General features: G+C 38.3%; 1 protein-coding gene across 1 annotated transcript in view; it reads right to left on the bottom strand.

The window, feature by feature from the left end:
* The window catches only part of LOC126161251 (zinc finger CCCH domain-containing protein 13), an 83,074-nt gene extending 69,200 nt beyond the window's left edge, over positions 1-13,874 (bottom strand). The window contains exons 1-5 of the mRNA XM_049916990.1: positions 13,546-13,874; positions 13,342-13,428; positions 12,886-13,018; positions 12,704-12,808; positions 6,954-7,109 (exon numbers count right to left, since the gene is read on the bottom strand). Of these exons, the coding sequence (XP_049772947.1) occupies positions 6,954-7,109; positions 12,704-12,808; positions 12,886-13,018; positions 13,342-13,411 (464 nt within the window). The 5' untranslated portion in view covers positions 13,412-13,428; positions 13,546-13,874. The remainder of the gene's footprint in view (positions 1-6,953; positions 7,110-12,703; positions 12,809-12,885; positions 13,019-13,341; positions 13,429-13,545) is intronic.
* Between the last annotated feature and the right edge of the window lie 376 nt (positions 13,875-14,250).

The raw sequence follows: 14,250 nt of genomic DNA on the forward strand, positions 1-14,250 counted from the left end.
CTGTCACATACTGAACTTAGAAGTGCAACTCAACCCCTGGCAAAATCTACTAAACTGCCATGACCTCAGAGCCGAACAAAAACAAAACAAAACGACTTCACTCACCCCACCGTGTACAACAAAAAATGCGCCTTGCAGCAGTTGTGTTATTTTCTTCATCCACGGATGGTTGTTGTAGGCATTGCCCCTCCCTCTGCTATCACCAAATGGTGTGATGGAGGGCTCAAAGATCCCTTGCTGGCAACACTCTGTAGAGGGTAGACAGCACTCGGTAAGGTGGGTGTCAAGAGTAACACACTGAAGGTCGAGACACGTTTTATCAACCCTTCTGCTGCTACAGTCATGCTCTCTGCATTCTGTGCTGAGCACAGCTCTGTTGTGGCTGTACTGCTCGTCAAGTGCTGATATCTGTGGTAAATGGTGGTATTCTGGCCGCTATGAAATACTTGTATTATTATTACAACAAAACTATACACTGAAAAAAAAATTGATTTTTGCGTGTCTTACAGTCTGATATTTTGACTCAATAAATGACTCAGATTCTTTTCATTTTAAGTCACATTTACTGTGCTGCATCCATTGCAGTACACGAAATGTAGATCATGTATTACAATTTTATTTAAAAATGAGAGCAGAATGATATCCCATTTCATGGTTGCGCACGATACGCCTTCTTCTGTCCCTGAGAATCAGGATTTAAGTGGTCATAACAATTGTCATTTTCATAAATGGTTCATGATACTGAAACACTGTTTTTTTGTAAGAGATAGCATGCAAAGAGGCACCATGTTGTACGACAAACACTCGAAATTTTTTTAAACACAGATATATGGAAGTAACTCGTTTGCAGCAGTGAGAGGTCAGCATCTCACAACGCATACGGACATCAACAGCACTGCAGGAAAACCCAAACAGTGCATGTATTCATGTCCACAGTGCTTGGGGAACAGCAGAGCAGGACATGTACACATATCCACAGCAACAAAATGGTTAAGCTTCAAACATATGTCACATCATTAGCAATGTGATGCAGAAAACACCACATTCTGGTGACACGGCACATTCCAGTGACACAGGCCAGCAATGTCTAGCAGGCTGCTGGCTTCTGCCCTGGTAAAGAGATGACATTAGATGCGTTAATGACATTAGGCTGGGCAACAAGAGGTCTATCAGTAGGCCACAGCACCAATGTCAGTGAAACATTCTTCCTTCTGCTGTGGAACAGCCAAACCCGGCACCTCCAGCCTGGCTCGTGACCACTGCAGCAGTGAGGGAAGATTGCTGCGTATGGGACATGACCTGGTGCCCCCTGGCAATAGCGGCTATGGACGACAGATCAGCTGGCATAGCGGCACCAAGACCCTCAAGGAGACTCAGGGTAGGAGGCAGCTGACCCAACCCAGCCTTGAACCCATGGCTGCAGCTGGCAGTGCCCAGTCATCTTGTGCATCTAGCATGACCCTGGCATCGTGGTACTGCTGCTGGATTCCAAATTAATCTGCTTCAGAATTCACAGCCTTTTATATGGTTCAAGAAGTATTTGTCGCACTATTATCCAGCCCCTGGTCTGTCTTCCTTACTGAGCACAGTTAGCCCACCTCACAATCCCTTTAGATACATGTTGTTTTAACCAATATGCTGCTACTACAATGCACTCACTGGTATGCGAGTTTGCTAACACAATGCTTCACTGTGGCTTTCTCACAAATTCCTACAACTTTAACTTAAAATTAGATAATGTCACTACAGTGAGTATTTAGCTATAATACACTTCATGGTTTCCTAATTAAATTTGGTTATTCTCAATCCTCTCAACCTTTTCATCTCCGAATGGTAATAAGGTCACACATGAGTGCCTGTCTATGCTGCCAAGTGTACAAATGCCATCTCCCTAATTTCCAATTTACACAGTCTCTTAACCTTTTCAAGTTCTTTACTAACCTGCCAATTAATGGAAGAGGCCTTACCCACACCATTTGATACAACTGAAATTCCACCCACCTCACCTTCTGAAATTAGGAATATAATAAACTCTCTCACAAATAAAAGCTCACACGGAATTGATGGCATTTCCAGCAGGATAATAAAAGCTTGTTCCCAAGAAATAAGTGGGATTCTTAGCCACATATGTAATAGCTCTCTGAAGCAGGGCATTTTCCCAGATAGACTGAAATATGCCATTGTTAAACCACTGCATAAAAAAGTGGACACGACTGATGTCAACAACTACAGCCCAATCTCTCTTCTGACCGCCTTATCCAAAATTCTTGAAAAAGTAATGTATTGTAGAGTAGCTTCACACCTTTGTAAAAATAAAGTTTTAACAAAATGTCAGTCTGGTTTCCAGAAGGGTTTCTCAACGGAAAATGCTATATATACTTTCACTAATGAAATACTAAATGCTCTGAGTAACCGGAAGTCACCCGTTGAGACTTTTTGTGATCTATCAAAGGCTTTTGATTGTGTAAATCATGGAATACTTCTAGATAAGCTCAAGTACTGTGATATGAATGGGACAGTGCTCAAATGGTTTAAATCATACCTAACTGGAAGAGTGCAGAAAGTTGAAATAAACAGTTCACATAATATGCAAAAAAAAAAAAAAAAAAAAAAAAAAAAAAAAAAAAAAAAAAAAAAGAACTGGTGATTTCTCAAACTGGGGAACAATCAAGAATGGGGTGCCGCAAGGTTCGGTCTTGGGTCCTCTGCTGTTCTTAATATATATTAATGACTTGCCATTCTATATTCACGAAGATGCAAAGCTGTTACTTTTTGCTGATGATACAAGTATAGCTATTACACCCGACAGACAAGAATTAACTGGTGAAATTATAAATGATGTGTTTCAGAAAATCATTAAGTGGTTCTCTGCAAATGGGCTCTCATTAAACTTTGACAAAACACAGTATATACAGTTCCACACAGTAAATGGAATGACCCCATTAATAAATATAGACTTCGATCAGAAATCGGTAGCTAAGGTAGAATATTCAAAATTTCTAGGTGTATGAATTGATGAGGGGTTGAACTGGGAAAAACACACTGAGGATCTGCTGAAATGTATGAGTTCAGCTACTTACGCTATTAGGCTCATTGCAAATTTTGGCGATGTACATCTGAGTAAATTAGCTTACCATACCTATTTTCATTCTCTGCTTTCGTATGGCATCATATTCTGGGGTAACTCATCATTGAGTAAAAGAGTGTTCATTGCACAAAGCATGCAATCAGAATAATTGCTGGAGCTCATCCAAGATCATCCTGCAGACACTTATTTAAAGAGCTAGAAATCTTCACTGTAGCCTCACAATATATATATTCACTTATGAAATTTGTTATTAACAATCCGCACAAATTCAAAAGTAATAGCAGTGTACATGGCTACAACACTAGGAGAAAGGATGATCTTCACTACTGAAGATTAAATCTAACTTTGGCTCAGAAGGGGGTAAATTATGCTGCCACAAAAGTCTTTGGTCACTTACCTTATAGTATCAAAAGTCTGACAGATAGCCATATAGCATTTAAAAGGAAATTAAAAGAATTTCTTAATGGCAACTCCTCCTACTCATTAGATGAATTTTTGGATATAGTAAGTGGATAATTTCCCAACCCCACAAAAAATTAAAAAAAAAAATAGAAATATTGAGTGTCATGTAATATTTTGTCCAATGTAATATCTTGTATAGACACCTTTTATTAACCTGACACGTTCTATATCATTACGAAGTGTCGTATTCATGATCTATGGAACAAGTACTGATCTAATCTAATCTAAACCAATCAGCTGTTCCCTGCTCACCATATCTTGCTACTATCAGCACTTTACCTGCCAACCATTATTCAAATGACTGGCAGCAAACTCAAGAAACACACTGCACACCATTTAGATATTTGTGCGATACCATGAACTAGTTTTCCTCTCCATTTCTCCAAGAAACCTATTCTTAACCCTCAACAAGTTCCACATTTTCCAAACTTGCCAAGCGTAGCAGGTGCAGCTCAATTTCCTGTAGTATTATTTTACAAAAAACAAGAAGACCCTACAATGGCAATTCACAATCTCAAGACAAACCTCAACCTTTCCTCCAGAATCCAGTTCTCCCAGCAAGCTCCCAAGAGTCATTCAAAGTCATTACCTTCAGCCCCACTTTCAGGTTCAATGAAGTAGCACGTGCCACAAGCTTCTCTTTTTTCTTTAACAATTTTAAACAAGGAAATTTTGCTACCAATTAAAAGCACGCGTTGAAAACTTGATTTATAGCTACCAATTAAAAGCATGCATTCAAACTTGATGTATATTTTTAATCTCAGATTTTTGTGAAAAATGATAACTACAAAGTAGGAACATATACTAACACAAACAACTTCTGGTTCATAAAGCATTTTCAATTTCAGTCATACAGCTTATACATGTCATTCTTTTATGGATAACATTGCTTCTCCTCTCCCTGTGGCATTACACATGAGGAATAGAGCTACATATTTCCTGCTCCATGCACACAAATCTGAAGCTGTTCGATAGAAAGTTTGTGAACTGTACTTTACTTGACTGTCTACCTGGTCCAGTCTCTTTTTATTGCGTTTCTCTTCAACAGCCTTCATTCATATTTTTTTGCTATATTCAGCGTTATCGTTAGCTGTCCCAACTTACGCTTGCTCATTTGATTTTGTGTTTGGAATATACATTCCTGTGTTCCTATATTCTTCCCTCTTTTCCCACTTTAATATATTTTTCTCCATCCTTCAGCAAGTTTTCCTCATATTTCGTGTGTTTCCTTTTCGTTAACACGTATTTGCAACGGGACATTTGAATCCAGTTTGATTTATGTCTCATTTTTGATTCATAAATTATCTGTCACTTATTTCAACAGGGTGTATATGTGGACAAGGAAATGATATTCCCGGATTTCCCAGTTAAAAATACACTTTCTCCCGGGTGAAAATACACTTTTTCCATGTTAAGTGACAGTATACTTTTCCTCGGAACTGTAAAACTTATCGATTTATTGAGATTGCAACACGCTTTTGTAAGCCGGCCGTAGCTCACGTCACATGATTTCGCCAGCAGATACAGCGGATATTCAAAGCATAGGACACGTCATGCCATCAGCCAATAGCATTATCACTGTTAAGTAGCGCGTACACACAAATTGGTGAAGTTAATGGTTTAAATTAATATACATATTGTTGCTACAAGAAAAGAAAAGCTTTCACATACAATATTGGTATCAATGATTAATAAGCTACAAGAGAAGCTAAACTTTCACGTATAACGTTGATCATCTTTGCGCGTGTTACACTTTAAGATACATCACAAAAATGTGCCAGTAAAATTTTTAATAAAGACATAAATATCTGATCTTCTGGGCTTGAAATTTTTCTAAATGGACATCCTCAACGAGTTTATTTTTATATGAGAGTCAAACATTCTGCGATTAAAGAAATTCATCGCACATAGTTCATCTTGGGTAAAAGGAAATTTACTTTGAAAGTAACGCTTTTCAATCAATCATTCGCGATATTTTCCCGTGACCTGTTAGAAAGAGGTTCATTTCAGCAGTTGCCAGAGAGCACCAGATAACAGGTGACACAGCACTTGCGCAGCTACAATGACACAATAAGCCCGTATGTTCATACATGTAAAACATTAAAAGATCTTACGTTATGCCATAAAAGAAACAAGACATCAGAGAATATTCCAAGAGCGTCAGAATTTCGTGAACCATAATAACGTGCATAATTCTGTTTAAAGTGTACATTTGTACGTCCATATTCGGTTGTAAATTTTCTTGGAGTACCAGTACTGTATTATTTCATGTTTGGTTCTTTATTATGGCATAATACCACATTTGCAAGAAGATGAAAACATGCTCTTTTGAAATGCAGAGAACAGTTGAAATTAGCCAATAGTGTGGAGTTAAACATTTCGTTACAAATGAATTGACTGCTTCAGCGGAAAAGATTAATAAAAACCACATTTCTTTAGCAAACCAACAAAAATAACTTCATTGTTCTACAAGGCGATTAATGCTTGACTGAAATTGCCGCCCGGGGCAGATACCCCTGTTCGCTCCCAGCGAATACGGCAGCTTGCGCACAACAGCCACATTTTTCTGAGTAGCATCTTGCTAGTGCTTATACAGCTAACAGCCACACTTTTGTAGCCAGAAGTGGGAGAAGGTACTACACATACGTGACTCAACTGCGCATGCGCATGGGCCCGTACGCAACCGCTCTCACGAATCCAATGTAAACAGTTGTGACGTTACGCTCATCGGAGGCAATTTGTTGTTATGAAGCATTGCATAGTCTTCCTAAAGCCTTTGACACATTTTGCTGCTGGCAGATGCTTGTGGGAGCACTGTGTTTTGTTGTTGTACATGGCACATTTCATTTGCAACTTAAGTTTTATTTTAGTTTTTTCCTCTCGTTCAAAATATTCCCGGGTTTTTCCCGGTTTTTTCCCGGATCTCCCGGGTTGTATACACCCTGTACAAGCTGCAGACTCAATTTTGAATATTGTTACCTCTACTGTTAATTTGAGATCATTTCCTCATTTCAAATCTCTTGTTCAGAGTTCGGGATGATTTCTCCTACACTTGCATATCTGTGCACACACGATTTCGAATTGCGTATCTTTACTCTGATGAATGAGATTCTAAAATCTGAAAGATTATGTTAATGCTATGCCTGTTTGTGTGTGTGTGTGTGTGTGTGTGTGTGTGTGTGTGTGTGTGGGTGTGTGTGTGAGGGGGTAGCATTGATTAAGTTCCCATTTTGGGAACTGTCGTGTGGCTGCTTTTCTTCTTAACAATTATTACAGTTATCCATTTTTTACTTTTATTTAGAACAATTACAAACAATTATTGTACAGGGGCACAACTGAGACACAGGAATGGAAGTGAAAGCAAGATTCAAATCTGGAAAAGCCTTTCTGCTGATAAACTTACCTTATATCTTGGTAAGGCCTATGTTCTGTATCGCAAATTGCTTCATTCAACTTTAGAAGAATTTCATGACCTTCTGCTATCTCTCCAAAGACACAGTGCTCACCATCCAGGGACTGAAGATCCTTTGCAAGTGTTATGAAGAACTGTGATCCAAACCTTCAAAAATCATAAAATTGAACATGCACACCTTTGTGGCAGAAAAAGTCAAAATGAAATGCCTTTGAACAAATATATCATCAAAATTTAAAAAATTAAAATCTGATTATTTTTCTCTGTAAGTATTACCAAACCAACAATTAAGTTAAAGCTTCCACTAAACTTTCTAAAACACACTTTCCCCCAATCAAAGTGAATACCAAGTGTAGATGCTTTTGCTTCAGTAGTTATCTGGCAAAATCGTGTCCTGCAACTGATGTAACTGGTTCCAGACGATGCATGTAGAAAATTATCCCATTTTAATCATTTCACAAAAAGAGGAATGTTGAAAAATGCACGTTCAATGAGACAAAGTTTTCAGAGAAAACTTTCTGAAGACAAAGGGGGTGAAAATACAGTCTACACTGGTGAAAATACAGTCTACACTATTTTTATAACAGGAACACCTATTTAAATTGTGTATGATGACTAAATAGATAATATATGTCCATAAATGATGTCATTGCTCCTCCACAGCTATCCACTTTCCAGGAAACATTTTTATGAGGCAAACTTCGTACATTTTTAGTGGCTCTGTTTGCTGGTAATTTTTAGTGGCTGTTTGCTGGTATGGTCCCAAATAATAACAAGTGACAATTTTTACTCTTTTATTAACAGTACTAATAGCAAAATTTCAGAATTTTCACATTAATAATCACTTCCAAGTAGTAATAAGTGACCAGGAACCTTTGGAGTTGTAGCTTGAAATTAACTTCAGTTTCCAGACTAGACTCTTGTGCAGAAGGCTATTTCTGATCACATGTCCAAGAATATTGTAGGCACTAGTGAAGTAAGGCAAAACTATCATAAAACTGTGCATATGCAACCTAAAGTAGAAGGACTGGATTTTACAAGTGTTGAACATTGAGGTTATTAGCGAATCTAAAGTGGAATGATCAAGAAAAATTAACTGTCGGAAAAACAGATTCCATGCTCACATTAAGCTGAAGTATCTTACGAAAGTGTAATTCACCCATGAAATACATGGAGTACAAAACATTTATAAGACTGATTCTTGAGTACTGTTCATCAGTCTGGGACATGAGGTGAATTAAAGGTATGTCAATGTCTACACTATGTCTCTCTCCTCGTGCATAGTCACAGACACATGGGGATAAAAGAGCATGAACAAAACTTCATGAAAAGAATGCTTGTATGCATTTATGAGTGTTCTCATGTCTACACATTGCCTCAATATGCAAGATGTCTGCTACGCATTCCTCTTCTTTTCTTGGGATCTTGTACCGCATTTATTGCAATGAAAAGACAAGGCAAAAGTGACTACAAGTAAAGAACTATATAAATGACGGAGGTATGATAAATACAATGTGATGACAACGATTTGTTTCCAAATTTTAAAGGTCACAACGAAATTTCAGATTTTCTTCTTGGGAAACTCCGGTGATAAGGCTGGCAATTACATTTTGTTAGCTAGTAACTGGCAACTTACATATTAGTTTGAACTATTTATTTTACATTTCAAAACAAAGCATTTCCACGATTAGTCCAGAAACTCAGAAATAATCAATGGAGACGCTCAGTGGTTATGTGAGGGTTAATTAACTATCAATTTAATTTAATAAAAATGTTGTTTAAACAACTCTGATTATTTGTAGATTAACATCCTTGGACTTAGAATGAAATTTTCACTCTATAGCGGAGTGTGCGCTGATATGAAACTTCCTGGTAGATTAAAACTGTGTGCCGGACCGAAACTCAAACTCGGGACCTCTGCCTTTCGGGAGCAAGTGCTCTACCAACTAAGCTACCCAAGCACGACTCACGCCCTGTCCTCACAGCTTTAATTCCGCCAGTACCTCGTCTCCTACCTTCCAAACTTCACAGACGCTCTCCTGTGAACCTTGCAGAAGGCAAAGGCAAAGGTCCCGAGTTCGAGTCTCGGTCCGGCACACAGTTTTAATCTGCCAGGAAGTTTCATGCTTGGACTTGACAAATCTGGGAATTTCATAGGTGTGAGTATCCTCTGGAAGGGAGGTTGTATTTTCAAATTTTGTAATTTTTGCATCATCAATGTCCCTCACTTCTATTTCCAGTAGTTTGTTGAGGAGCTACTGATAGCCCATCATATCATTTTTTTCACATGTCATGCTTCTCAGTTATGTTACGAAGTCACCATAGCATGAATATTCGTCTACATTTTTCAAATACACTTTTTATAAATTTCTAAATTATTATTCTCTATTTTCCTACCTTTCCTTATGGCACCTTATTTTTAGAATAATATGATCAGATACATTTTCTGTAATACTTGACACTCAGGGCACCACATCTCAATTTTTTATTCAAATAATCTTTAGAAGTAGCATTCCATACAATTTTTCCTTGTCTGTAACTATCTATAAATTCATGCATGCTTCCTTCGGAATCAATAGAACTGCACAGACCAAGTGCTCAGCTTCACTACACACATAAAAGCTGGATTCCAACGTCGCCTTAAAACATCGGTTTCTTTCATTGATCTTACAGCTGCCTATGATACAGTATGCAGACAAGGACTCTTGTACACTCTCACCAGAGTTATACACTGCCAAACCACAATCGGGCTCATAAACAACATGCTATCTGAGCAATACTACCAAGTTGTCCTTGGCAACCAACTAAGCAGACAGGAGAAACTTGATAATTGTCTTCCTCAGGGCTCTGTTTTGGCACCAATCCTGTTCAACTTGTACATATCTCACCTCCCTGAAACAGAGTCAAGGAAGCTGATCTATGCAGACGATCTGGCCTTGGGCATCCAACAGAGAACTCTTGAAGCTGGTGAGGAGATACTATCAACAGATCTAACCGCAATAGATGGATACTTCAAAAAGTGGAGACTGATACCAAATCCAACGAAGACTGAAGTAAGCTGCTTTCACCTTAAGAACAGAATGGCTAATGCGAAGTTGAATGTCAACTTTAATGGTCAGGTCTTTCACCAAATAGGCTCTCCAAAATATATGAGTGACTCTTGATAGAACCCTCTCTTACAGGAAGCATATAGAAAACACCGCAGCAAAGCTGAGATCAGGCAATAACAACATACAGAAGATGAGTGGTACCTCATGGGGCGCAAGAGCTACGACACTACGATGCGCTGCCTTCGGGCTGGTATATTCTGCTGTCGAATACTGTGCCCCAGTGTGGCTTAATTGCACACATATGAGAAAAATTGATGTAGAGCTAAATGCAGCAATGAGGACAATAAGAGGCTGCATAAATGCTGCTACTCTATACTGGTTACCACCTCTAAGCAACACTGCGCCACCAGACCTCCGAAGATAGAACACCCTCCTCAAGGAACACCAAAAATTATTTAAAATCCCTGAGCTTTCAATGCACTCTGATGTTCTTGCACTCCAAATGAACTGCGGCAACCACCTGCCTTATTGGCAGAATCACAACAGGCACCTACTTTCAATGTCAACAAAAAGTGGACAGAAATGTGGAACACTATTGCCCATGAGGAACATCAGACCTTCCAAAGACCTGACAAGACCAGCCAGTATGGAATTAATGTGACATGCCTGGAAAACAATTAATCGAATCTGCTATGATGATTAATGAATGGAACAGGAAAAGGGGATATTGTAGTGGTATGAGAAGCAGCTGCCACCACACACTGTACATGATGTATTGTGGATTAAATATGTAGATATTTTAATGCATTTTTCTGGGTTGCAGATGTCCACCTGACGTCGCCAACTGATTTGTCAACGATAATTAGTGATGAGAGAATGTCTGTTGAGGCTGCATTAATTTGTGTAAATCCACATGTTAATCTCCGAAACATTGAGTAGGAAATTTGTGATCCACAGCTGATACCACAGTAAGCCTCGAAATTGGTTCCATGTTATCCATTAGGTGCACAGTGTAATCAAGATGATACAGTATTAAGTCTATTGTCGGCCTTGATGTGGGCAGCATTATGAAATTCTCCCATAACAATTTAAATTTACCTAATCAGTGTGGCTAAAATAGGATTTTGACTTTGCAAAATGGTGACCATAAGGCCATAGGATCCATAGCTAAAAATGGGATAGTTCTAGCTCAGACTCCTTTCCTCTGCTGCATAATGGAGTGTGCTCAGCATTTGTTCTTTGCTTAGAATATACTGCACAGCTCAATGTTGTTATACTACAACACAAGAAGTTAATTTAAATTTCAGACTAGACTGTCAATATGATGTACACCTTGAGTAACTGCCACAGGTTACTGTACACAATTTCTTTAAATATGGCGCACTTACAATAGTGTGGACTTCCAAACTAAAATAAAACTCAGACTATGTCATAAATCAATTTCTTTGATCAACTGTCACTGCCACTACCTAACAGTTTAAAAATCAACTGTAAGATCCTCAATGTTTTTCACTAACCACGTAAATTACTCTTTATAATGGGATGTATTCCACAAGCTACCAACCTGTCCTGGGTAATTCTCACGTTCCTGGAACTGTTTTTCTGCTTTAAGTTTTTTTTTGGAACTTTTTATTTTTACTGATCAGTCATTGAACACCATGAGAATTTTACCACATAACAGGCCTTTGTTCTAACTGGTAAGACTGACAGTTAAATGTTGTGGTACATTTCTTCATCGACTCTGTAGCTCACCTATCCACAGATTAGCAGTTGACCAAAATCTTCCCAAGTTTTTGCACTTTTTCCTCTCTTACTAAGAGACTTCACATGAAATGCTGTGGCATGTAACATGTAACAACTAGAAGAGAACTGAACACCGGCAACATAATTTTTTGTGCGGTGATGAGTTGCGGATTTGTAATGTACCCTGAGATATAAGTTAGGATGGAGGGTGATAATTTGGCTGAAAGTTGGTTAAGCCAACAAACAAGAACACAAAATATTTGTTGTTGTGACTTACTGCTCTGTAGCATACCCCAAGGCCTAGGTTAGGTAGAAAGGTGGCAGAGTGTGTGTGTGTGTGTGTGTGTGTGTGTGTGTGTGTGTGTGTGTGTGTGTGGGCGCTCGTACGCCCGCACACTGGGAAAGCCGAGCCGAGTAAATTATACAAGAAAACTGTATATCACAATCGGGGAGAACCTTGGAATCTTGCTCTAAACTACATTCACAGAAGGGTGGAAGACATCAGAAAAAGATGAGGCGCTCACTAGAAATAGGGTGGTAGCTTGAAAGACAATAACGTCATTGTTGTCATGTTTCTATGTGCAAGATATGAGTTACTTATTGATAAGTAGATAGTTTCAGACTTTTTGTTTATTGTAACCATCATGGAATTTCCACTGCAATATTTTGAAATATTCCACAAGGGGGGGAAAGTTTACCCTGCCACTTTCTGAAATTAGCAAGCGAGTGCACAAATTTCTTTTTAGTCTCACAAGCGACATATACTGATTTACACCACTTAGAGAAGTATCTAAATTGTTAGCCTAACAGATCAGGCCTTTTACCATAGGAAATTAACATGTTTTTGGCACACAGATTTTACCTTCAACATCATATTCAGTTAAAATAATACATCACACAATTTCCTACAGCAGTGGGTTTACACAGCCTATTACAAATAATACTCACATGTTATTTCCACAGCTGACCATTGACAACAGACCTGCCTTATCATGTTTCAATTTGGGCATTAATTCCCCTTCATAATATTTGGCATTTTCTCCGTGAATTTTGCTAAAAATGAAATACAACATGAATATTTGATTTTCACCTCACTTACTTATGATGTTGCAAATTTATAACAACCATACCTGTAAACAGATTCTCCACCTTTTCCAGAACCAGTCGGATCCCCCGTCTGTGCTATAAAGTTGTGTTGTATTGAATGAAATAAACAGAAGTTGTAGTATTTTATTCGGCAGAGCTTCAAGAAGTTCAAGCATGCTGCAACAAAGATTCAAATAGTTCCTTGGAATGTAATACTGAACATATGGCAGGTAATGGGCTCAACAAAATAATTAAGTATAGCATCATACACTTTTCTAAATTAACATGAAGAGAGAAAAACGAAAATGCCACCAAAATGCTTCTAAAGTCCAGAGCAATGTTAACAAATAAGCCACGAAACTGAAGGATGCTTCGTACAGCAATGACATATATTGTTAACCACGTTTAAACTGATACAGTATGTTACTAACACCAACATGAAAGGATGGCAGGGAAGTAACCGGGAAAATTTCATAAGGAAACAATTTAACAATACTTACTATTTGGCCGTTCTGTTGTAAATAGGTCAACTGTGAAGTCCCCAATGGTAGTTTCCACGACGACAGCCATCGTTTGCTAACTATAACCTGTTTGTATATACAATATAAACCGTGTAACAAATACGTAAGATTAAAACTCTTTAATTACGCAGACATCTTCAGCTATTACAGTATCATCCGAAACTACTCATAACTGAATCTCACTTTAGTCACACAACCGTACATCCACGGACCATACAAAACCTTTCTGTCCTTTCTTGGAACCATTACGTGCGATAAGTATCATAACAACATAAGCACCCAGATGGACCTTTTAACATAACCTAAATTTGCATTGAACAATCATAACAATCAACAGCTGCTTCGTACAGTACATTATTCCCTTGTCCTTGCAGATACAATATTATCTTTCTTCTTTTAGAAAAAACAAATGATACGTTACTACAAAAATAATTCATACATCTCCTCCGTCTGTCACGTCACATAACACACTTCTAATCAGAATTTCAGAGATAACCCTCTCATACCATAGCACCATATTTGTGTCTAGCGCCTGACATGCAACTACGGCTCCACGTTTACGAAGCGAGTCGACCTTTTAGTAAGTAAACCAAGCTTTGGCGGGACATACGAATTTCAGTAATATTTAAGCTGCGCACAACACGAAGGCGAACTGATCTTCATAGCCTGCAACTACACTTTAGTATCATTGGAAGTACGTATAAATATATTGGAATTAAATGCAACTGTCAAAAAGAGATCATTTACTCACTGTATTATGTAATAGTAACTTTATTTAGATTGTAGATCGTACATTGTGAGCATCTACATCTACATCTACATCTACATTTATACTCCGCAAGCCACCCAACGGTGTGTGGCGGAGGGCACTTTACGTGCCACTGTCAT

This window comes from Schistocerca cancellata, chromosome 2, assembly GCF_023864275.1.
Source record: "Schistocerca cancellata isolate TAMUIC-IGC-003103 chromosome 2, iqSchCanc2.1, whole genome shotgun sequence".
Taxonomy (NCBI): Eukaryota; Metazoa; Arthropoda; class Insecta; order Orthoptera; family Acrididae; genus Schistocerca; species Schistocerca cancellata.